General features: G+C 45.2%; 1 protein-coding gene across 1 annotated transcript in view; it reads right to left on the bottom strand.

Annotated features, from left to right (window-relative positions):
- The window catches only part of TRIP11 (thyroid hormone receptor interactor 11), an 83,416-nt gene that overhangs the window by 43,596 nt on the left and 15,073 nt on the right, over positions 1-24,747 (bottom strand). The window contains exons 6-11 of the mRNA XM_063439501.1: positions 22,754-22,919; positions 12,667-12,999; positions 12,425-12,465; positions 8,516-8,575; positions 4,003-4,188; positions 545-3,532 (exon numbers count right to left, since the gene is read on the bottom strand). Coding sequence (XP_063295571.1) covers positions 545-3,532; positions 4,003-4,188; positions 8,516-8,575; positions 12,425-12,465; positions 12,667-12,999; positions 22,754-22,919 — 3,774 coding nt within the window. The remainder of the gene's footprint in view (positions 1-544; positions 3,533-4,002; positions 4,189-8,515; positions 8,576-12,424; positions 12,466-12,666; positions 13,000-22,753; positions 22,920-24,747) is intronic.

Below are 24,747 nucleotides of genomic sequence, written 5' to 3'. Positions count from 1 at the left end.
TGAGAAAGTTGCCACCAAAAACACAAATTAAAAAGGTAATGGTTGCCTGAAGATTACTTATTACTCCAACAAGATGGCAAGGAGTTGTGGGATGTAGTGGCAGTAAGTGGGCACCATAGTTTGCATTTTTTACCATTATTCCAATTGCACAGCTTTAAAGAATATGGAGGACAATAGTAAAATTTAAATAACCTTTCATCAATATATTTGATATATACCTGCAATCCAGCCTGATTCACACGCAGACCACAAATAAGCAATATAGCAGTGGATCATGATTCTAATTATTATTATTGCCATTTATATAGCGCCAACAGATTCCGTAGCACTTTACAATGTTATGAGAGGGGGGATTTATCTATAAATAGAACATTTACAAGAAAACTTACAGGAACGATAGGTTGAAGAGGACCCTACTCAAACAAGCTTACAGTCTATAGTCTAATCTAACTAATTGCAGTTCAACGTGCCTAGAAAAGGAGAAAAAGAAAGAGCGCAAAAAAAAAGATACATTAGTTAACTGTGGAGGAACACGTGTACAAACCTGCTCTTTTTCTTTAAGGAGATTCTCAAGTGCCGAGGCCTTTTCTTTCATGGAATGAGACTCAAACTCCTTCTCTCGCAGCATCATTGAGAACTGCATGTTGGTTTCATGCAATGCCCGGAACTCTGTTTCTTTCTCTATGCCTTTGGCCACAACCTTCTCATTCTCGTCTTTTAATTTGCGGATGTCCATTTCCAGAATCAGCGCCCTTTCTTTGAGATTGGTGACAGCCTGTTTCAGAAGTTCATTTTCATTCTCCTTGTTTCTCAGGTTCTCAATGGCAGAGTTTAATTTGTCACCCTTGGTTTTTATCAAGAGGTCCTTTTCTTTAAGTGACTTGTGCAGAAGATCATTTTTTTCTTTAACTTGCTTCATCTCCGAGAGGAGATCTTCACGATTCTTCCTATCTGATGACAGGGCAATAGAGTTGGACAACCTCTGATTGTTCTCTTGGAGAGTACGGATTGTGACATCCCTCTCTTGCACTTGCATTTTCAATTGTTGACATTCATGCATAAGTTTCATAACCTGTTCATCTTTAGGCTCAGACGACAGAGCTGAAGGACTATCTGACAAGATAACAGCAGCAGATGGACTTGTCTGAAGACTGACACTGTCCAGTTTTCCTAAAATAAGTTCTTTTGTATCGTTAAGCTGCACTATACTATGCTGGACACTGCTCAACTCTAAACTAAGGCCTTTAAGCTTTGACTCGTTTTGTTCATAGTTTTGAATGAGGCTGTTATAGTCTACTTGCAATTTAGAATTGGAGTCTCCATCTACTGTAATCTGCCCTTGAAGTTTGTGAAGGTCTTCTTGGAGGTGGGCCGACTCATGTTGCATGTTTTGAACAGTAGTTATAACTTGCTGTTTCCACTCCTCCATTTTCTTGACCTGCTGTTTGAGCTTGTCCCGTTCCTGCAACAACTCTTCAAACTGGTTGCTGTTGACACTACCAGATTCATTGCTGTTTTCTGAATTGGAAGCCTGTAAGACAGTCAATAAAGTCTGGCATTTCTGGCTTAATGCATCAATCTCTATGTCTTTCTCTCGAATTATCCGAGACAAGTTCTGAATAGTCTCCCTAAACATCTCTTGTGTGCTTCCTTCTTGGCTGTGTGAAAGTCTTTGATTCTCTTCCTGAAGTTTTAATAATGCTGACTCTTTAGCTGCCACCACATCCATGATCTTATGATACTCTGTCCTCAGTTGACTATTCTCTCTTGTCTTCTCACTTAAAACAGCCAGCACTTGTTCCCTTTCCATGACGTAGGCTTGTAACTGTTGCTGCAAATAAACTACATCTTGCATATAATTAACTGAAGCAACCCTTGCATGTAGACTCTGTATTTCCATCTCTTTCTGTTGAATGATTTGAGTGAGTTTTCCAACTTCATCTTTGGACAACTGATCAATTTGCTTGGTCAACGTAACATTTTTCTCATTAAGGGTTTTAATCTCCAGCTCCTTTTCTTTAATGCCTTTCACTAACCGATCAATCTCTGCTTTGGACAAATCGTGTTTCTCGTTTCCATTGTCCCCACTGCTCGTTTGTACTTTCGAGACCTGGAGTATGACCGATGAATCAGTATTGACCATGTGCTCGTTCTGCAACTGTGAGCTGATTAGCTCATTTGTTTGTTGAAGACTGCAAATCTCACTGTCTTTTTCAGACAGCAGCTTCTCATATGTATCTACCACCTTCTTATGTTCCGTTTTGACGTCATCCATTTCTTTGATTTTATGCTGCAAAGACTGTTGAAGCTGCATATAGTTTTGATTTTGTTTTTCTGCTGTCTTTTTTTGGAGTTTCAGCTCTTCTTCATAATTATTCTGAACTTTCGTAAGCTGTGTTATCTCTGCCTCAAGCTCTGTAATGAGATCTAATGTCTTGGGTTCAACCAGAGGCGGAGATCTGCTCTGTTGGTCCTTTAAACGTTCAATCTCTTCCTTTAGGTGGCTGTTATCTTCCTTCATTGACGCAAGGATTCTTTCCTTTTCTTCAACATTCTGTCTTAAAGTAGTACATTCCTCAGAGATCTTTGTATACTGCCCAAAACCCCTCTGTAACTCTCTATTCTTTTCCTTCATCTCATTGACAAATTTCTCCTTTTCACTTATTAACTCTGTCAGTTGCTTCTGTCCTTCTAAACTGTTTGTCAACATTTCCTTGGTCTCTTCATAATCTGTTTTTATTTGCTCTAAAATCCTCTTGTTTTCTGCCAACTGGAAATCTTTATCTTGATTGAGTTTAACCAGACGTTCATGTTCTATCTGCAAGGCAGAAGTGTCCATTTTCTGAGCATTAGAAAGTTCTTCAATGGTGCGTTCATATTTCTGAGCTTGATCAACCAATCTGCTTTCCATCTGGTTCAGCTCAAGTTCCAACTGAGACTTTTCCGTTCTTAAAGCTTCGATTAGGGTCTGCTTCTCAAAAGAGTCTTTCCCAGTTGATGCCTGTAGCTGCTGTAACTGGAGTTTTGTCTGATCTTGTGTGGACAGGAGCATCTCGTTCTCCATCTTGAGATCACAAATTTCTTTATCAAGCTCCTCCTTCAACTGGTTGACTTCTGAAATGTGATTCTTTAATTTTACAATCTCTGATTGGGTTTCTTCATCTTGGGCTCCAGAATGAGAGTCTTGCCTGGCAACTGCAAGTTCCTCTTCAACTTGTTTCAGATTTTTCTGGAGTTCTAAGTTCTCCTTCCTAATAGTAGAACTTAAGGTTTCCAACTGGCTAAGTTTCTCCGTTAGGTCCTTCACTTGACCAGAAAGCTCCTGATTTCCCATGTGCAACTCATTCAGAGCAAATGCTGTCTGGGTTAGCTTTTCCTGCTGCACATCCATTTCTTTTCTTAAATTTTCATTTTCAGATGTAATCTTGGATACATTTGACTTCTCCCTTCCCAGTTCTTCTTTGAGCTGGGCAATGCTGGATTCTGCCTCATTTTTCTGCTTAGACAACTGCTCTTTCATTAACAGCAAGTGCTGAAAAACAAATATAGAAATAGATTTTTAAAATAAATAAAAAAAGTGCTTATATTCTGCAGCTCTACTGACTTAAACAAGGAAGGCAGTTAAAATTACTGTAGAAGATCCATGTATAAAATGTATTGATGAAATTATCCAGTTAATTAAAACCCTTATTGAACTCCCTTTAAATGGAGCAATATATGTGACTTACAATAGTTATGGAGGTAACCTACCCTACAACTTCAACAAATTGCATAAATCACTGCAGCTATAAGCCTATCGTTTATACAAATATGCAATAGGAAAAAAAAAAAAAAAAAAAAAAGCTATGCTTGCCGTGGTCCACCCATATATATATATAAAAAAAAAATCTAAAAGGCAAAAATGTAGGTGTATTATAGAACCCGCGCTCACAGTATTAAGCCTTGCCAGTGTCGCATAACTTGAAATTTTAAAGTACATATAGATGTACTACCATCCATTACCTGCATGGCGTCTTGGTTCTGCTTGTCGAGTTCCTCGAGTTCCGCTGCCAGAGTTTCTTTTTCATTAAAAATTTCCTTCACTTGGAGTTCACTCTCCACAAGCTCTCTCTTCACTTGCTCCAAGGCATTATTGGGTTCCACGGCAGACCAAGATTGTAGACGACTCAGCTCCATTTGTAGTTCTTTCTTAAATTAATAATAAAGAAATTGCCAGAAAGACTAAAGCTCCATCACATTTTTAATTAAACAAAACCATTTTTTTTTTTATTTCTTTTTAAATGTATGGTAGGGCAAGTTTAGTAAATAAACAATTAAGAGACCACACAATAAACAGCCAACTTCTTAACTTGGAAATGGTCTAGGCCAGGGGTAGGCAACCTTTTAGCAGCACTGTGCCGATATAGGATTGTGATGTCCCTTAGCGTGCCGATCCTATTTTTTTTAAATTGAGGTGTGTATGCTGCCGTATTCTGCTTGTGTTATTTTTACTATAATTGCTTTGTATCGTTGTATTTGTGCGTATATTAGCTATTATATTGTATATGTTCAGGAGTACTTTATGGTATCGTGTATGATACCTATGAATTTGGGCTGTGTATGAGGGCTGCTTGTGGAATTGTGTGTGGATGGATATGTCACATTGTGTGTTTGGTAGTGTGTGTATGTGTGGGGGCTGTTTGGGGTATTGTGTGTGTGTGTGTGTGTGTGGATGGATATGTCACATTGTGTGTTTCGTAGTGTATGGATGTGAGGGGCTGTTTGGGGTATTGTGTGTGTGTGTGTGTGTGTGTGGATGGATATGTCACATTGTGTGTTTGGTAGTGTGTGGGGGCTGTTTGAGGTATTGCATGTGAGAGGCTGCATGTGGGGTTGTGTGCATGTATGTGGATAGTTAGTGGTGTTGCGTTTGTGGGGATTGTGTGTATGTTTGTGTATGGGCTGTTCGTATTATTTGTATGAGGGGAGGGTTATTGTGCATTTCTGTCTAAATCTAGCAGTGTGGGTGGCTTCCTTGGGTTCCAGTGGGGACCAGGCATAGCTCAAGTATAGGAGCTGCAACAGCAGCTGCGTGCTGCTCTATTACAGTGTCGATTCCCATTCACAAGTGCTGAGATCACTTCCTCTATGTGCCGCAATGCATAAATTGAGGATTGTCCTTTACCACCTCTTCGTATTAGCAGATATCTGAAGGTTCACTGGGACTCCTGATAGCCAGAGCCTGTTTGGCTCTAGCAGCCCTGAGTGCCGTGCAAAGTCACCTTGAGTGCCGTGCATGGCACTAGTGCCGTAGGTTGCCTACCCCTGGTCTAGGCTGTTGTGTTTATTACATTTAAGAAAAGCAGCACCAACTAAAGTGAATTACAAATTTACAAATAACACAGAACATAAAATTATTGACTTTTTAAATTAACATTAATGGAAAAAAACAAAACAATGCCAGTTTGTCAGAAGTGAACGTGACTGCCTTTCTCCATTCAGTTTTACTATTTGACTTGTGTTTTAGAGTTGCACTTGGGTAAAAGAGCCCCTTCTGTAAATTAAACTGTGGAAGACTATAAAGTGGATCACTAACTCGCTGCAAAAAAAAAAATGTTGTTACACGTAATCTTTGAGATGGTCTGTACAATGGCTTCTGCAAATTAAAGAATAGAAGAAAAAAAAAGTCAATCCTCTAATATGAACCATGTGGATGACTTTGCCCCTTCAATCACCCACAATCATGACAATAATGATGCAAGCAATGGAAGGAATGGGTCCTGCAGAGCAGCTCGCTTTTTTTATAAAGTCCACTAGCAGAGACAAGATTGTGCTTAAGCCAGGGACATTTATAATACTCTTTTCCCTCCAGATTAGAGGAAATCCTATTTGTTGTGCACTGCCTCTAATTTGGATCGGAAAGGTAGGCAGGCAGGCAGGCGACCAAAAAGCTTAAACCCCTTGACTCCTCCCTAACTCCTCCTCCCATATGTATAAGAACACACCAAACCTCTGATACCCCAGTTCTTTGCCTGCCTTCGGCAGGGTGGGTTGGCGACTTATTTCAGGACAAGATGAGTCAGTGTAAACCGAGGAGGGGCTCTGTCCTTCATGCAGGGGGAGACGCAGGACTTCTCTCCTAGTAATTCTGGTGGAAAGCAAGCCGAGCGCCTGCTTCCACCGTCCTTTATGTCTGCCTAACATCTGAGCCAGGTGCTGGAAATGGCGAGGGTGCGTGTCGCGCACATGCTGGGAGGTCATAGGATGGAACGCATCGCACAGGATGCGTTGCATCCGGATTTGTAGCGTGCTGCGCATGCACTAAACGATCTCCTAAAGTCAGGCATGAAATTTAAAGATACATTTTTATTGTTTTCTTCACTGTTCTCGATTTGGGAACTCAGACTTGGGAACACTACATAATCCAGCAGCAACTTCCTGCTTGCCAGGTGCTCTCACCTGCCCTCCAGGACACTCAGAGGCCATTAAGGTAAGACTTTTTTAGTTATGCCTTAATGTTCTCTGTCGATTAGCACTCGTGACGCTGCTGACAATCCCTCAGCAACAGGCTGGTCACCGTTAACTAGCCAGCCTCCCATAAAATAAAAAATAAAAACTTTTGGGGGCCTGACCGCCGACGGGATGAGACGCGCTCTGTCTGAGCTCCCGCTCCACGGCCCAAAGTCTGAGCAAATTGGAGTATACCGTGACCGGCAAACCCCACCAATGTCCACACAGACCCCCAGTTACTGGCGAGAGTGGGGATACCACATGGGAACCAGTCCGGCACCGACAGTAACCCGGCCAGGCTCGGAGCTTGCTGGGGCTTGAGCCGGGATGGGACGGCCACTCTCCCGGGTCTCCTGACCGGCGGTTCACGTCCCCCCTGGACAGGGGGGGGTCATCCCGGTCCGCAGAGGCACTAACCAGCGCACCAACCTGGGCCCATTTAACCGCCCTGCCGGGGAACATCACCCGGGCGCTAGTCCGCAAGATGGTCGCCGCCATGTGCGCTGGCTTCCAGAGAGAACAAGCTACGACTGCTCAAAATTAGGAATCCAATGCAGCTAAAGAGAAGAACACCCACTATTATTCCAGCAGCACGTTACAAGGCAGTAAAGCTTATGGACACTGCAAATGGGAGCATCTAATGTACCTGAATATTGCCACGCTGCCACCAGACCACTGAGAACACTGAGAAGGCGATGCAGAGGGAACCATCTACAGACAAACACATGAGCGGGAACCATGCATCGGAGCAAGGACGGGGAGAGCCACTAACGTCCCAAACACCCAGCAACCAGCCAGGTCGAACCAAGCAACCACAGGGGTCACAGCGGATCCCTGCGACCGAACTACCGGCTAGCTGACCGCCTACCCCGGGCTCCACTGGGACACTTATTGGCCATGTCTACACTGCGGACACGTCTAATCACAGACAGCAGAGGACTCGATCTACGGCGAAAGAACAAAGTGTTCCCTATTTTTTTACAACAACAAGAGAGCTTTACAGTATTCCTCAGAGCATGACCGTCATGAAATGTCTAATGGTCTTTAACTGTTTGATGGCTTAGCATTATCATAATAATCTTGCAAAATTGTGTACTGTCTTACAATTCATGCCAGCCATGCTCCCAGATAACCAATCAACTGCTTATTTTATGCTGCCTAACCTCACTGCCTGGCAAATCCTTTGCTGCTTTTCCTTTCTGTTACGCTTATCTCTGAAGCATGCACTATACTTAAGGCCCCATATAATTCATATTTTACTGTTAACAATCTGTGTCAGATACCAGCTAAATAGCCTGTCTAACACATACTCAATAGTAATGTTAACGCTTTAATGACATAACTAAGCATGCTGATGTTTAAATGACTAAGCCTGTTATACACCGAGAACTTACACTTGCCCAAGCTATGCTACGAACGCAGCACACACTCACACCACAAACAGAAGACAAGCTAACACGCTGAAATGTCATGTTTATCCACTGTCCTTACCTCCTCTGACAAAATCAAAAAAATGTGCTGTTTACTCATACGCCATGTTAAGTCTACCATGCCTGTTACTATACTGCTTGTGATTGCTATTGTGGCTGAGCAAGCCTACTGTTATACTATGCACAACAGAAAATAAAGAATTAAAAAGAAAAAAAAAAAAAATCTTGCTCAGTCACTCCTATAAACTAAAGCCATCTTAAAATCTACCATAAAATAACCAGAATGCAAATTACCTAATTCTCGCCACCATAATCTGCCACAGTGCTCAGCGCCTGTGACATACTCTTATTATAATAATATGATGACATTAGGTCTCAGATACATGTTTTAGACAAAGTGGTTATGGTTTTCAAATAAAGGTTACTCCAAGCACCATGATCACTTTAGTGATCTGAAGTGGTCATGATCATATTTTTTTTAATCAAATGAGTACCATTTTACTGCATTTAAAAATTTAAAAGAACCTTTTGTCTTTGTCCCTACATAGACACAAATTTCTGAGACATGAGGGCCAAAATTAAAAAGTAATCATTACCATGTCTTTCTCTAGCTGTTCCTTTTCTTGCTGAAGTTCTGATGTATCCTTTCCAGTGGACTGCAAAACAGAGTGACATTACAGACATTTAGACAAGGATCCACATCATAAATGTATTATTGACTTGACATATATATTGATTATATTTTACAGCTACTAGTCACACATGTACCGAGAGAGGGTACTACTTTCAACTATTCAAGAAGGGATTCTAAGCACTATTTTGGATATATTAAAAGGTCAGGTGACATGCAATCAGAAGCTATGTAAGACTGTCTTCCCTCTTTTGTTCTGATGAGATTGGTACATGCCGAAAATGAATCAACCACCCACAGAATGCTTTTCATAGGCAAGCTGTGACTAGTGCCTCTCTATCGAAGCTCTCACTTCCAGTTAATAGAATCAGGAATCCCTACTGGCTGTCAGCAAGGTGTTTTCAAACAAATTATTTTTACAAAGTGCTGATCTCTCTATAAAACAGCACATTTATGAATGGGGAAAGTAATACATGCAGCCAACACCTAAAGCATTTCAGCTAATTAAAGTGATTTAGGGGTCTTGAGTGTACTTTTAATTAACTGTGGAAAAAATATCTTGTAACAAGTAAACAAATCCTTAAAGGGACACTATAGTCACCAAAACAACTTTAGCTTAACGAAGCAGTTTTGGTGTATAGAACATGCCCCTGCAACCTCACTGCTCAATTCTCAGTCATTTAGGCGTTAAATCACTTTGTTTATAAACCCTAGTCACACCTCCCTGCATTGAACAGCCTTCCTAAACACTACCTGTAAAGAGTCGTCTAAATTTTATCCATTCTTTATTGCAAATTCTGTTTAATTTTGATTTTATTATCTGCTGCTATGTTAATAGTTTGCTAGACCCTGCAAGAGCCTCCTGTATGTGATTAACCCCTTAAGGACACATGACATGTGTGACATGTCATGATTCCCTTTTATTCCAGAAGTTTGGTCCTTAAGGGGTTAAAGTTCAATTTACAGAGCAAGAGATACAATTGTTTAAGATAAATTACATCTGATTGAAGGTGAAAACAGTTTTTTTTTTCATGCAGGCTCTGTCAATCAGCCAGGGGAGGTGTGGCTAGGGCTGCATAAACAGAAACAAAGTGATTTAACTCCTAAATGGCCGTGAATCCTGAAAGACATGATCTATATACTAAAACTGCTTCATTAAGCTAAAGTTATTGAGGTGACTATAGTCTTCCTCTAACCCCTTAATGACGAATGACGGGCCTGGTCCGTCACCCTGGGTAGATTCTTAACGACGGGTGACGGACCAGGTCCGTCGTGGGTTAAAATTAACCCCTGGTCGCGGCAATCGCGGGGTTAACGGTGCTCCAGTCTGCCTTTGTATTAGAGGCAGACAGGAAGCACCCGATCGCGCTGACCCTACAGCAGTGCTCGCTCTGACAGGCTGCCAGAGCGAGCACATGTGCTGCAGGGACTTACCATCCGCCTCCCTGCACTTACGGGTTCTGTGTGAAGTACAGGGAGACGGATCAGTGATGATCTGTTTCCATGTGTAAAATAAAATAAAGTTAGTTTAAAATCCCACCCCCCTTTACCCATTTTAAATAAAAATTAACCCCTTCCCTGCCAATTGATCACGGACTACAGTGATCAATTGGCAGGGATTACATTTTACGGTCATCTGATTGGTTGTTGTTTTTTTTTTTTTTTAACCCCTGAGGGTTAATTTTTTTTAACCCTCAGGGGTTAAATTTATTTTATTAATTAATTTAAATATTTTAAAATTATATTTTTAGCTACCTGAGGTGGGTGGAAGTTAGTGGGGAATTTGGGGATTTGGTATTAGGCTAACTAGGGGTTAACGTTAAAAAAAGGTTTAAAATAAGCTTTAAAAAGTAAAAAAAAAAGCTTAAAAATTAACCCCTTCCCTGCCAGTTGATCACTGCATTATACTTTTTTAACCCTTGAGGATTAACTTTTATTTTTTAACCCACAGGGGTTCAATTTATTTAATTAATTTAAATATTTTATAATTATATATTTTGCTAGCTGGGGTGGGTGGGTGCTATGGGAAAGTGGGGAATTTACTGTTAGTGCTGCTTACTGCTAGTTAGGGGTTAATGGTATAAAAAAAAAAGCTTATAAAAACGTTACATCTGTAAAAAAAAAAACAGCTTTAAGAAAGTTTAGGAAAGTTTTAAAAAATGTATAAGCAAAAAAAGGTTTAACCCCTTAAGGACCAAACTTCTGGAATAAAATGGAATCATGACATGTCACACATGTCATGTGTCCTTAAGGGGTTAAAAACTAGTTTTAAAAAGTAAAAAAAGGTTTCAAAAAGTAAAAAAATACATTTAAAAACCCTCATTACCACTACACCTGGAACAAACTAGAGAAAAAATGATCCCACGCTAAGGTTCAAAATATGCCTTTTAAAATACCCTGGGATGTCTTCTTTAAGAAATGGTATGGCTTTATGGGGTATTTGGATTATATAGCCTGGTAAAATACTCTAAAATGGGACATGGGCACAGCGTAAAAATTTAAAGTTTCAAAAAAACTGGAATGGCTGTCTCAAATGTGCCCCTCCGATGTCCACATATACCTGGCAAAGGGACATACGGGGGTATTGCTGTACTCAGCCAACATAGATGAGCAACATATGAAGTATTATACAGTCGTAGCACACATAAGGTTTGCAAAATATACTGTGCAAACTCACGTTGTGTGTCAAAAAGGCAGAAAAAACGCTTATTACCATTACACTTGGTACAAGCTAGCGGAAAAATGATCCCACACTAAGGTTCAAAATATGCCTTTTGAAATACCCTGGGATGTCTTCTTTAAGAAATGGTATGCCTTTGTGGTTTAGTTGTAATATGTAGCCTGCTCAAGTGCTCCAAAGTGGAACGCAGACGCATCAAAACCCTCCATGAAAATTCACACTTAAAAACCTGAACTTGTCACGTCTCTTTTACAGCAACAGTAACTTCACAAAATAGTGTCCAGGTCACACATTGGGCATATTGTTTTACTCAGAAGGTGTAACTGAGTATAATTTGGAGATTTTTATGACAGTGGTACATATTAAGTGTAGGAAATACTCCGCAAAAATGCAGCATATTTGTAAAAATGCAATTTTTTTTCCCCTCCTCACCACAAACTGACATAAATTGGTGAAAAAATGGTGACAAGTTAAGACACAATATACACCATATAAGATACCCTGGGGTGTCTGCTTTATAAAATGGAAGCCCTTTGTGGAGTTATTTGAACAGTCACACTGCTATAATACCTAAAAATGAGACATAGGCCCGTCATATCCATCTATGAAAATTCTAACTATAGAAACTGAAATAGCCTTGTCTCTTATATGGCATTGATTCACAGTATAGTGCCAAAGGCATACAATGGGGGTATCGTTATACTCAGCAGATGTAGCTGAACACAATATGGGGCTCTGTGCAGGAATAGCACACACCAGCTTTACGAAATATACAAAAACCTTGTTATATGTGTATATGCCAAAATAAAGAAAAAACACAATTTTACTCCAATATTGGCGATGAAATGGCTACGTAAAAATTGTCAAACTAACCTTAGGTAAATAGCCTGTGATGTCTACTTTATATAAATATATACTTTTGTGTGGCAACTTTGTTTTCTGTGATGGCTACTAAACCTACAAGACAAACATACCAACTTCTAAAATTATTGCAAATTTTAATTTTATTTTGTGTCCTGTAACTTTCAAAATAAGCTGAAATCCTAGACATATGATGTACTCTATAAATCAAGACCTGAATTTATTTTGAATTACTTTTTCTAAGCTGGACATATTATGCACACGCTATTATTGCCAAAACTGTGAGGAAAAAAAATGTATTGGTGAAATGAAATGAAAAGTAAGAAACTGTACCTGGTTTAGGAGGTTTTTTTGAGTAATTTCATTTTTTGCATCTGAAAGAAAAGTTTGAAAGGACTTTTAAAAATTGCAAAATTCAGGTAGTGAAATTTCCCAAAGTTGGCTAAAAAAAAACAAAACAGCATTGTGCATGAATATTATGAAAGAAAGCAATACAAATAAAGACTTCCATCTGTAAAATGTTAGAAAGGAAGACCCCTTTTCCCAGTGGTGTCTAAGCATTAGGGTGGTCTCACCAATCAGTGCTTGCTGGAGCCGTAGATTTTCTCCTTGCACTGAGGTCACATCAGCTGCTGTGTCGGTCTGTAGTTTTTGCAGCTCCTGTAGCTCCATGCTCAGTTTTTCATAATTTATAGCCAGCTGGTTCCTTTCTTCCATTGCCAACTCTTTCTCCTGAGACAGAACAGTCTTCTCTTCTCTGGATGAAAACAATTCCTTCGTCAGATCTCCCAATTGTTGCTCGAGGCGTTGTATGTTTTGAACGTTTTCAGCTTTCTCGGTTTCAAGAGCATTAATAGTCTTTTGCATCTCCAACAGTTTTGGTTTTTCACCAGCAACATAACTGCTGCCTAAAGAGAAATAATGATACAATGCATAATACCATGTGATTTCCAAAATGCAGCCATGAAAACTATACCATTTATTCCATGCTTTTGATTCTGTGGCTGGCAGCTATAATACACAGTTTAACTGAACTGTAAATGCAACTACGTATATACTCGAGTATAAGCCGACCCGAATATAAGCAGAGGCCCCTAATTTTACCCCAAAAAACTGGGAAAACTTATTGACTCGAGTATAAGACTAGGGTGGGAAATGCAGCAGCTACTGGTAAATTTCTAAATAAAATTAGATCCTAAAAAAAAATATATTAATTGAATATTTATTTACAGTGTGCGTAATGAATGCAGTGTGTGCACGAGTGCAGCGTGCGTACGTGTGCAGCGTGTGTGTATGTGTGCTGTGTGCAGTGTGCAGTGTGTGTGTTGCAGAGCTTTGGTGGGGGGGTGGGCAATTTTATTATTTTTTAAATTATTTTCATATTTTATTATTTCTTCTTATTATTTTTTATTTAATGTAATTATTTTATTATTATTATATTTTTTTCACGTCCCCCCTCCCTGCTTGATACATGGCAGGGAGGGGGGCTCTCCTTCCCTGGTGGTCCAGTGGCATTGGCAGTTCAGTGGGGGGGAGAGGGGGGCTGTCAGAGCTGTAACTTACCTTTCCTGCAGCTCCCTCCTCCTCCTCCGCGCCGTCCATTCAGCTCTTCTGTCAGCTCACACTGTAATTCTCGCGAGAGCCGCGGCTCTCGCGAGATTTACACTGGGAGCTGACCGAGGTGCTGAACGGACGGCGTGGAGGAGGAGAGAGCTGACAGGAGCTGCAGGAAAGGTAAGTTACAGCTCTGCCAGCCCCCACAGCCCCCTGTCTGTATTATGGCAATGCAAATTGCCATAATACAGACTATTGACTCGAGTGTAAGCCGAGTTGGGGTTTTTCAGCACAAAAAATGTGCTGAAAAACTCTGCTTATACTCGAGTATATACGGTATATATCGTTTGAGATAATTGGATAAATACAGTGCATACAATGTGCAGTTTATATTCATGATGCAAAATCACACTGCAAAAAAAAAAAATGACACAGAAGGCATAAAAAGGATGCTATGGGGAAAAGAGTTCGACAATCAGAGGACGATAATTGAATGTGGAATAGTCATGTCAGCAACTCTGCTTACTCCGCTAAACTTTAATCTGCAGAGTACGTACTCAAGAGAACATGTAATAAGGAAATTTGATGGTGGAAAGAAGGGGCTTAGCTAAGGGGGCAGAGTTACACTGCAGAGAGCTGTATAACTAAAGAGATTGGACATTGAGGAAAAAAAAAAAAACTACATGAACATGAGACCAAAGCCTACCAAATGCATTTAACCCCTTAAAGACACATGACATGTGTGACATGACATGATTCCCTTTTATTCCAGAAGTTTGGTCATTAAGGGGTTAAAGGAACACTATAGTGTATTCCTGACACTATAGTTCTGAAATAACTGGTGACCCAGCCCAATTTACTGCCCAGTAAGGCATTGTCTTGTATACATTTTTATCAGGAAGTATTACTTTACTGAGAGGGTAGTGGATGCATGGAATAGCCTTCCAGCTGAAGTGGTAGAGGTTAACACAGTAAAGGAGTTTAAGCATGCGTGGGATAGGCATAAGGCTATCCTAACTATAAGATAAGGCCAGGGACTAATGAAAGTATTTAGAAAACTGGGCAGACTAGATGGGCCGAATGGTTCTTATCTGCCGTCACATTCTATGTTTCTATGTTTAATAGGGGCATTAATTCTGGGGATGAGAATATCATTTTGCCTTTTTATAAATCACTGGTAGAACACTAGAAAAAGTGCAGACGCGGGCTACATAATTAATAAAAAGAAAGCATTTTAGTCACGATGAAAGGTTACCGTTAAAATCTGGTATGTAAAAAAATAAAATAAAACGACACCTTAAGAGGAGATATGATGGCATTATACAAATATATTGAAGGCAAATAGGCTACTTGTGGTCCCGGGCTGCATACCCCTGGTCTAAGAAAAAGAAAAAGTGTTTTTACAGCAAGAACAATAAGACAGTGGAATTCTCTGCCTTAAGAAGTGGTTTTATCAGAGAGTCTGTACTGATGATTAAAGGACCACTCTAGGCACCCAGACCACTTCAGCTTAATGAAGTGATCTGGGTGCCAGGTCCAGCTAGGGTTAACCCATTTTTTTTTATAAACATAGAAGTTTCAGAGAAACTGCTATGTTTTTAAATGGGTTAATCCAGCCCTCAAATCCTCTAGTTGCTGTCTCACTGACAGCCGCTAGAGGCGCTTGCGTGATTCTCACTGTGAAAATCAGTGAGAGCACGCCAGCGTCCATAGGAAAGCATTGATAATGCTTTCCTATGAGACCGGCTGAATGCGCGCGCAGCTCTTGCCGCGCGTGCGCATTCAGCCGAATGGGAGGAGAGGAGGAGGATCGGCAGAGTAGAGCTCCCCGCCCAGCGCTGCAGAAAGGTAAGTTTTAACCCCTTTCCTCTCTCCAGAGCCTGGCGGGAGGGGGTCCCTGAGGGTGGGGGCACCCTAAGGGCACTATAGTGCCAGGAAAGCGAGTATGTTTTCCTGGCACTATAGTGGTCCTTTAAACAGTAACTGGATACATACTTGCAAATATATAATATGAGACATAATTATTAATTTGTGGGGTAATCGCTTCCTGATCCAAGCAGGGATCTGACTGCCATTCTGGGGTCAAGAAGGAATTATTTCATAGTTTGTACAAAATTGGAAGCACTTCAAACTGGAGTGGGGGGTTGGGGGTTGCCTTCTTTTGAATAAACAGCAAAAAGAGATGTGACAAAGTCTGAACTTGATGGCCACCTGGCTCTTTTTAGCCTATGTAACTATGTAAATCTTACCTTCGAGGACACACACCGACATAGGGGAATATGGCTTGAATCCCTAAAGCTATAATGTTCATGTAATAAGTTTGGGTGGAATCACTGCATTCTAGATTACCTACAAAGTTTCATTGATCTAGAAACTCTGCCCATGATCATTTAACTCTGACTCCTTGTAAAAAAAAATGCATTGAGTAGCTGATCAAATGCAAGATCTTAACTAAGGTTTCCAGGCCTTGGCTACTCACTTAACTTGAAAACAGTTATATTATTCTGACAAGGTGAAGTAACAATGTTTTACTTTATCGATTTTCTAAAAAAGTCCTACAACTGTAAATTTCACATTTTCATGTAGGCTTTGCCTACCCAGCTCTTCTGTAATGTGGGTATGTTGGATAAACTAACAAGTCTTTATCATATTGCCTTGTGGTATTTGGAGGCTTGAACACAAACAGGAAATGAGCGCTAAGACCTTAGAAGACATGAACTGCTGTAACTCCACCTTAAAGCAATAAGTAACCGACTTAAAAAGCCAGGGGATGTCCTCAGCTTCATGCAAGAACAGCTTGCTGAAGTGCTTCATGTGTGAAGATTGTGTCCTCTTTTTTCATTTTACGAATAGTGCAGATTTCAATAGAAAATGGGAGTTTAATACATTAACCTTGATGCTAAACCCCAGCTGTCGATGAGAACCAGTCCTGTTACTTCCTGGTTTGGTAGGTTCAGTGCAGCTAAACTCAAGAGGCAGAAATTGGGGGGCGGGGCCAGGCCAGCAAGCGGAGCAGTCACACAAAAGCTGAGCTCCCGCTGAAATTACCGAGAATCCAGGTAAACTCGCTAAATCCGAGCTAAACACTCACCGGAGTTCGTGATACCGGAACTCAGGAAGCCACGGTGAGAAGCCTGATACGAAAATCGAGCATTTTGGAGCCCGGGAACACAAAATGTCTAGCCGGGGCCTGCAAGCTACAGAGGCAGGGGGAGAAGGCCGCTCTCCCCGTCAACAAACAAGACACACAGCCCCACAAAGGCCCTGCTCCCCCCCCCCCCCTGGACCGGTGGGGGTTATCCCGGTCCGACCCCAAGAGGACACATGCAGGTCGAGACCCTCAGAGAAAAAGCGGGAGAGCTGAGAGACGATGCGTGGGCCAGCAACATGGCTGCCGCCACGTGCGCTCGACGCACAGAACCGCCAGACCTCATGTCCAAGCTCAATGCCATACTAGCCGCGTTCTGGAGGCGAATGGCAGAGAAGGAGCAACAAATGGAGGTACGCAGACCGACTACACACTCACCCGAGGGACTGCTGCAACACTCCCAACGCAAACCCTCCCCCCCCCCACGCTGACAGAGGCAGACGATGGCGACGAAAACAACGAAGATCCCAGCGGGCACGCATACCCAAGCGACCGACCTTACCAAGAACAGTGTACCGCCGAGACAAAAACACGTACCCTGCACAGCCTAGCCCAGTGATGGCGAACCTGTGGCACGCCGGGCCCTTTCTGTGGGCACGCGGCCATAGGTCTGCCATTAATGCAGAGTAGGCACCTGCCTGCCCGAAACGGCAGGCGCCTACTATGCTTCCGGGTCGGGAGGCAGGGGGAGGGATCTGTGATGCAGCTTCCCTGTCCTCCCGCGCGATGCTGTGTGGAGCGTTGCCGAGCATTACCATGGCAACGCTCCACACAGCATCGCGCGGGACGACAGGGGAGCTGATTCACAGATCCCTCCCCCTGCAGTGCTTACCACCACCGGACCACCAGGGATGGCTGTGCCGCGCGCCCCCCCCTCCTCCCCACTTCATTAAAGTTAAGAAGGGGGGAGGGGATACTGACACCCAGCACCCGCACCCCTACCCCCCCAGCAGTACCCCTATCCCCCCCAAGCACCCCTATCCCCCCCTTCCCCCCAGCAGTACCCCTACCCCCCCTTCCCCCCAGCAGTACCCTACCCCCCCTTCCCCCCCAGCAGTACCCTACCCCCCCTTCCCCCCCAGCAGTACCCCTACCCACCACAACAGTACCCCTACCCCCCTACAACAGTACCCCTACCCCCCCAGCAGTACCCCTACCACCCCCAGCAGTACCCCTACCACCCCCAGCAGTACCCCTACCACCCCCAGCAGTACCCCTACCACCCCCAGCAGTACCCCTACCGACCCCAGCAGTACCCCTACCACCCCACAGCAGTACCCCTACCACCCCCACAACAGTACCCCTACCACCCCCACAACAGTACCCCTACCACCCCCACAACAGTACCCCTATCCCCCCCAAGCACCCCTATCCCCCCCTTCCCCCCAGCAGTACCCCTACCCCCCCTTCCCCCCAGCAGTACCCTACCCCCCCTTCCCCCCCAGCAGTACCCTACCCCCCCTTCCCCCCCAGCAGTACCCCTACCCACCACAACAGTACCCCTACCCCCCTACAACAGTACCCCTACCCCCCCAGCAGTACCCCTACCCCCCCAGCAGTACCCCTACCACCCCCAGCAGTACCCCTACCACCCCCAGCAGTACCCCTACCACCCCCAGCAGTACCCCTACCACCCCCAGCAGTACCCCTACCGACCCCAGCAGTACCCCTACCACCCCACAGCAGTACCCCTACCACCCCCACAACAGTACCCCTACCACCCCCACAACAGTACCCCTACCACCCCCACAACAGTACCCCTACCACCCCCACAACAGTACCCCTACCACCCCCACAACAGTACCCCTACCACCCCCACAACAGTACCCCTACCACCCCCACAACAGTACCCCTACCACCCCCACAACAGTACCCCTACCACCCCCACAACAGTACCCCTACCACCCCCACAACAGTACCCCTACCACCCCCACAACAGTACCCCTACCCCCCAGCACCCCTACCACCCAGCACCCCTACACCCCAGCACCCCTATCCCCCAGCACCCCTATCCCCCAGCACCCCTATCCCCCCAGCACCCCTATCCCCCAGCACCCCTATCCCCCCAGCACCCCTATCCCCCCAGCACCCCTATCCCCCCAGCACCCCTATCCCCCCAGCAGTGCCCCTACCACCCCCATTAAAGGTAAGAAGGAAGGGGTTAGGGGAAGGAATGGGTTAGGGGGAGGGGGGGATACTGACACCCCCCAAGCACCCCTACCCCCCACAACAATAACCCTACCCCCCCAGCAGTACCCCTACCACCCCCAGCAGTACCCCTACCCCCCCAGCAGTACCCCTACCACCCCCAGCAGTACCCCTACCACCCCCAGCAGTACCCCTACCACCCCCAGCAGTACCCCTACCCCCCCCAGCAGTACCCCTACCCCCAGCACCCCTACCCCCCCAGCAGTACCCCTACCCCCCCAGCAGTACCCCTACCTCCCCACAGCACCCTTACCCCCGCCCAGCACCTCTACCCCCCACACAGCACCCCTCTCGCACACACATTACCCCTCATTCACACATACATTACCCCTCATACACACACATACATTACCCCTCATACACACACACACATTACCCCTCATACACACACACATACAGCACCCCTCTCACACACACACACACACAGCACCCCCCCCACACACACACACACACACACAGCACCCCCCCCAAACACACACAGCACCCCCCCACACACACACAGCACCCCCCCCACACACACACAGCACCCCCCCCACACACACACACAGCACCCCCCCCCCCACACACACACAGCACCCCCCCCCCACACACACACAGCACCCCCCCCACACACACACACACACAGCACCCCCCCCCACACACACACACACACACAGCACCCCCCCCCCCACACACACACACACACAGCACCCCCCCACACACACACACACACACAGCACCCCCCCCACACACACACAGCACCCCCCCCACACAGCACCCCCCCCACACACACACACAGCACCCCCCCCCCCACACACACACAGCACCCCCCCCCACACACACACACAGCACCCCCCCACACACACACACAGCACCCCCCCCACACACACACACAGCACCCCCCCCCCACACACACACACAGCACCCCCCCCCCACACACACACACAGCACCCCCCCCCCACACACACACAGCACCCCCCCCCACACACACACAGCACCCCCCCCACACACACACACAGCACCCCCCCCACACACACAGCACCCCCCCCCCACACACACACACACAGCACCCCCCCCCCCCACACACACACAGCACCCCCCCCACACAGCACCCCCCCCCACACACACACACACAGCACCCCCCCACACAGCACCCCCCCACACACACACACACAGCACCCCCCCACACACACAGCACCCCCCCACACACACACACAGCACCCCCCACACACACACACACAGCACCCCCCACACACACACACAGCACCCCCCACACACACACACAGCACCCCCCCACACACACACAGCACCCCCCCCACACACACACACACAGCACCCCCCCACACACACACACACAGCACCCCCCCACACACACACACACACACACACACAGCACCCCCCCCCCACACACACACACAGCACCCCCCCACACACACACACACAGCACCCCCCCCACACACAGCACCCCCCCCACACACACACACACAGCACCCCCCCCCCACACAGCACCCCTCATACACCCCCCCACACACACAGCAGCCCCACACACACACACACAGCAGCCCCACACACACGCACCCTCCCCCCACACACGCACCCCCCCACACACACGCACCCTCCCCCCACACACGCACCCTCCCCCCACACACGCACCACCCCCACACACGCACCACCCCCACACACGCACCACCCCCACACACGCGCACCCCCCCACACACGCGCACCCCCCCCACACACGCGCACCCCCCACACACACGCGCACCCCCCCCACACACGCGCACCCCCCCCACACACGCGCGCACCCCCCCCACACACGCGCACCCCCCCACACACGCGCACCCCCCCCACACACGCGCACCCCCCCCACACACGCGCACCCCCCCCACACACGCGCACCCCCCCCACACACGCGCACCCCCCCCACACACACGCACCCCCCCCACACACACGCACCCCCCCCACACACGCACCCCCCCACACACGCACCCCCCCCACACACGCAACCCCCCCCCACACACGCAACCCCCCCCACACACGCAACCCCCCCACACACGCAACCCCCCCCACACACGCAACCCCCCCCACACACGCAACCCCCCCACACACGCACCCCCCCCACACACGCACCCCCCCACACACGCACCCCCCCACACACGCACCCCCCCACACACGCACCCCCCCCACACACGCACCCCCCCCACACACGCACCCCCCCACACACGCACCCCCCACACACGCACCCCCCACACACGCACCCCCCCCCCACACACGCACCCCCCCCCCCACACACGCACCCCCCCCCCCACACACACACACACGCAATTGCCGTGTTGGCACTTTAAGGGAAAAAAAGTTGGCATGTATTGCAGTTTGGGCACTCGGGCTCAAAAAGGATCGCCATCACTGGCCTATAGCCTGTCAACCTGGCAAGCGGAGGGGGCCCTCGTGGAGCGATACTCAACCCAGCGCTGGGACCGGGCAACACCGAACAGATCTAAGCGGCGCCCTCTGAGTCCGCCCCACACAACCAGCATGGACTTAACCTTACAAATGGGCATGCCACCGGGTAAGCTCCTGGTACATCTGCGGGACTCTGTAACACCTCAGCAGGGGGTCGGATGACGCAGGCAAAGAGCGGATGCACATACTTTAGCAACACGCAGGGACTGCACTGTTTAATCGTTAATTAGTTCTAATATGGTATTTTATTTAGGCACATACCCAGTGGTACGCTTTCTTTAACCTCCACTTTTCTAGCCATGTTTTTCAGTGGTAGGGGCAAATGCTAGCATGATATGACTTAAACATGCAAAATAAAATGTGTTCAGTGCATGAAGGGTGCCTAGACTGAGCCCAAACCTACATGCTCCAGCTGCCCTGTTCCTATTCCTAGGGGCACAATATCAGCAGTTAACTATCTTAAGCTCACAGAGTGAATCCCACTGTCTCTCAACATAGCCTGTATGTGTGTCTCCTTGGTTAATCTCACACGTTCAGCCTATGCAAGTAATCAGTACTGTAATCACTCGCAATTAATATGTCTCACGAATGCCGAGATGATTATTTTACTTGTGTTGTATTTCAATTCATTGTTTTATCTTTATTTTATGCTATAATTTACTTTCAGTCTAGATAGTACATCCTATGGTAAATATGCAATATATGCGCAATCTAGACCTATATCTCTAGCTCATAAGATAATACTCATGTTTAAAAACAAAAGAAAATGTGCACTGTACATAAAGCCACACTGTTGTTCACCATTGTTTATTGATAAGATTGCATCAGCTATTGTGGCTATGCAAATCTGTTTGTCAATCCATGCACAACATAAATAAAGAATTTAAAAAAAAAAAAGGCAGAAATTGCCCAAAGCACCTGCCTTGCAAAGACTTCTCATTAAGCAGCATTGGCTAGCCTGTGATTGGGCAGCCACAGAGTCTGGGCAGAGTTAGAAGGGGAGGGTTCGCAATAGCTTCAGACAAGAGAGCTGCAGCTTTTGCATGCATAATTAAATGATTTTTAACTTTTTTTCCTTTTGCATTTGGCTAGTGCAGTGCCCCTAAAAATAAAAAAAAAATAACCAGGGAAAGAGCTGCAGGCTCAGTAGTAATTTACAATAGGACTGAACAAATTGCAAAGTGATACAAAATAGGAATAGAGTTATTTAACAGTTGGTAAAACCCTAAAAGTACAGATCTCAAGGACTGGCATAGGCCTTCGGTTAAGCTCTGGTCGCAGGTACAATATAGAGAGAAATAATCCAGGCATACCTTGGGATAACTGCTCTTCCAGCTCTTCTATTCTCTCCTCATATTCAGTAAGCTCTTCTCGGTGCCGCCTGGTGAGTTCTGCCAATTTCTGTCGATGTGTGTCTTGTAAGATGGAAAGCTGATGTTGGTGCTCATCCAGCTCCTGATTCCGTTTTTGCTTCAACTCCTGAAACACAAATATACAGATCGTTATGGTGACAAGAAAATCTGCTTCTATTAAATATTGTATTATTGAAGAAAATTGCTATTTGCAGATTTATTGCCCCAGGAAAATTAGCATGCTGTAGAAGAAAAAGCTGCAGTAAATTTATTTTAATCTGTACGTTTTCTGGTTTTATCTGTATTCTGAATCTGGTTAAGAACATCAAGACATACAAATAATACAATTACAGGGTGGAAAAAACGCATTTCTCAAACTGACTCCATAGTAAGGAATAGTCCCAGCATGATTCAGGATTAGTAGATTTGTAGAGGTTATTTATAATATCTTCATATTTAACCAGGAAAGGTCTCGCCAGCTTATTGGGCCTCTCTAAACATAACTATTACAGCACCCAATAGTGCTTATGCTGCCAATATTGTACTGGCACAGTTTCAAATATTTTGGGGGTGGTTTGACAAATACTCTGGCTCTCCCCAACCTCAGCCATACTGGAGACGCTTCTACCTTAATAGTAACTCCTGGCTGGGCAAACCCAATATACTCATATTTTAACAACAGAAGTTCTGTCTTGAGTAAACTTTTTTCAACCTTTGCCTGAAAGAAAACAAATTCCTACTTTGTCTTACAATCCTTTTGATTACGTTGTACAATGAAAATACAACAGTCAGGATTAGTATTTCCCAATCTTTAGGACACAGTGACAAGAGGTGAAAAGCCGCTTCAATCAATACTAAACAATAAAGATTTGTGTATGTCTTTGGTACTAAAGAGCCCAAAATAAGTATAAGAGACCATTTAAATGCCAAAACCTTTTTAAATTGGACACTGCAGTTAGCATCAGAGTAAAAGGTTTAAATAAAACTTGAAGGGACACTATAGTCACCAGAAGAAAAACAGCTTAAAAGGATCACTCCACAACCCAAAAGCACTTCAGCGTGCTAAGTGGGTTAGGAGTATCCTAGTTTAACCCTGGTTTATAAAAGTGTAGATTTATGCTAAATTAACCAGGGAACACCCTCCTGGCTGTCAAACAGACAGGTAGGATCCCTCCCTACTTCAGTTTGCTTACTTAAGCTAACGAAAGTGGTCTCCTCACAGACCAGATGCGTGCGAGCGTGCACATGGATCCCAAGTCAGAGGCTGCTCAATGAGAAGCCTCTGACTGGTTGTTTCCGTGTGAAGAGACTGAAAGTTTATAAGAGCTACAGCATTTGCAAGCTCTTTTAGAATATACCCCCAAATGAATACATGCATGAAGATTCCCTGGGGGGTGTTTACCTTTCAATTATATTTTTTGGTTATTTTCTATTTGCCCGGTCTGTTCCTCTTCACCCCCTTTTTAAATGTATAGCTACATTTGTCTGCTTGTGTGAGAGAACTACACAGAGACGGTTTCCTCTTCAGAAAGCATACCCCTTGGTACCACCTCATATACCATTATTCTTTATTTTCTTTCCCTCCTCTGGTCCTCTCCTTACATTTACCTCTTTTTTTTGGCCCTACCTTACCAAATACTCAAGCTTTCGAGTGAATTAGCCCTATTTGGTACTAATATTACTTTATCCTTTGAGCCTTAGAATATATAAAGTTAGGGTTCCCCCTTTCTTTCCTTCCTAACCGTTCTCCCCCTTACCGGAGTTCTCCCATTTCAAGTTGATCTGTGGGGCACCATTTTTTTTTTTAATAGTTTGTATACTATGGATATTTCCTAACTTTGAGAACAGTATCAGGTGATCTAGTGCGGTAGCCACCCACCAGCCCCTGCCCTCTTTTGAAGGTTGGGGCTGCTCGGTGGCTCTCCCACTTTTATTTTATTTCAACTAAAAAAATG

The sequence above is a fragment of the Pelobates fuscus genome, chromosome 13, assembly GCF_036172605.1.
Source record: "Pelobates fuscus isolate aPelFus1 chromosome 13, aPelFus1.pri, whole genome shotgun sequence".
Classification (NCBI taxonomy): domain Eukaryota; kingdom Metazoa; phylum Chordata; class Amphibia; order Anura; family Pelobatidae; genus Pelobates; species Pelobates fuscus.
The sequence above is the reverse complement of the archived record's forward strand: the minus strand, read 5'-3'. Positions and strand labels throughout refer to the sequence as shown.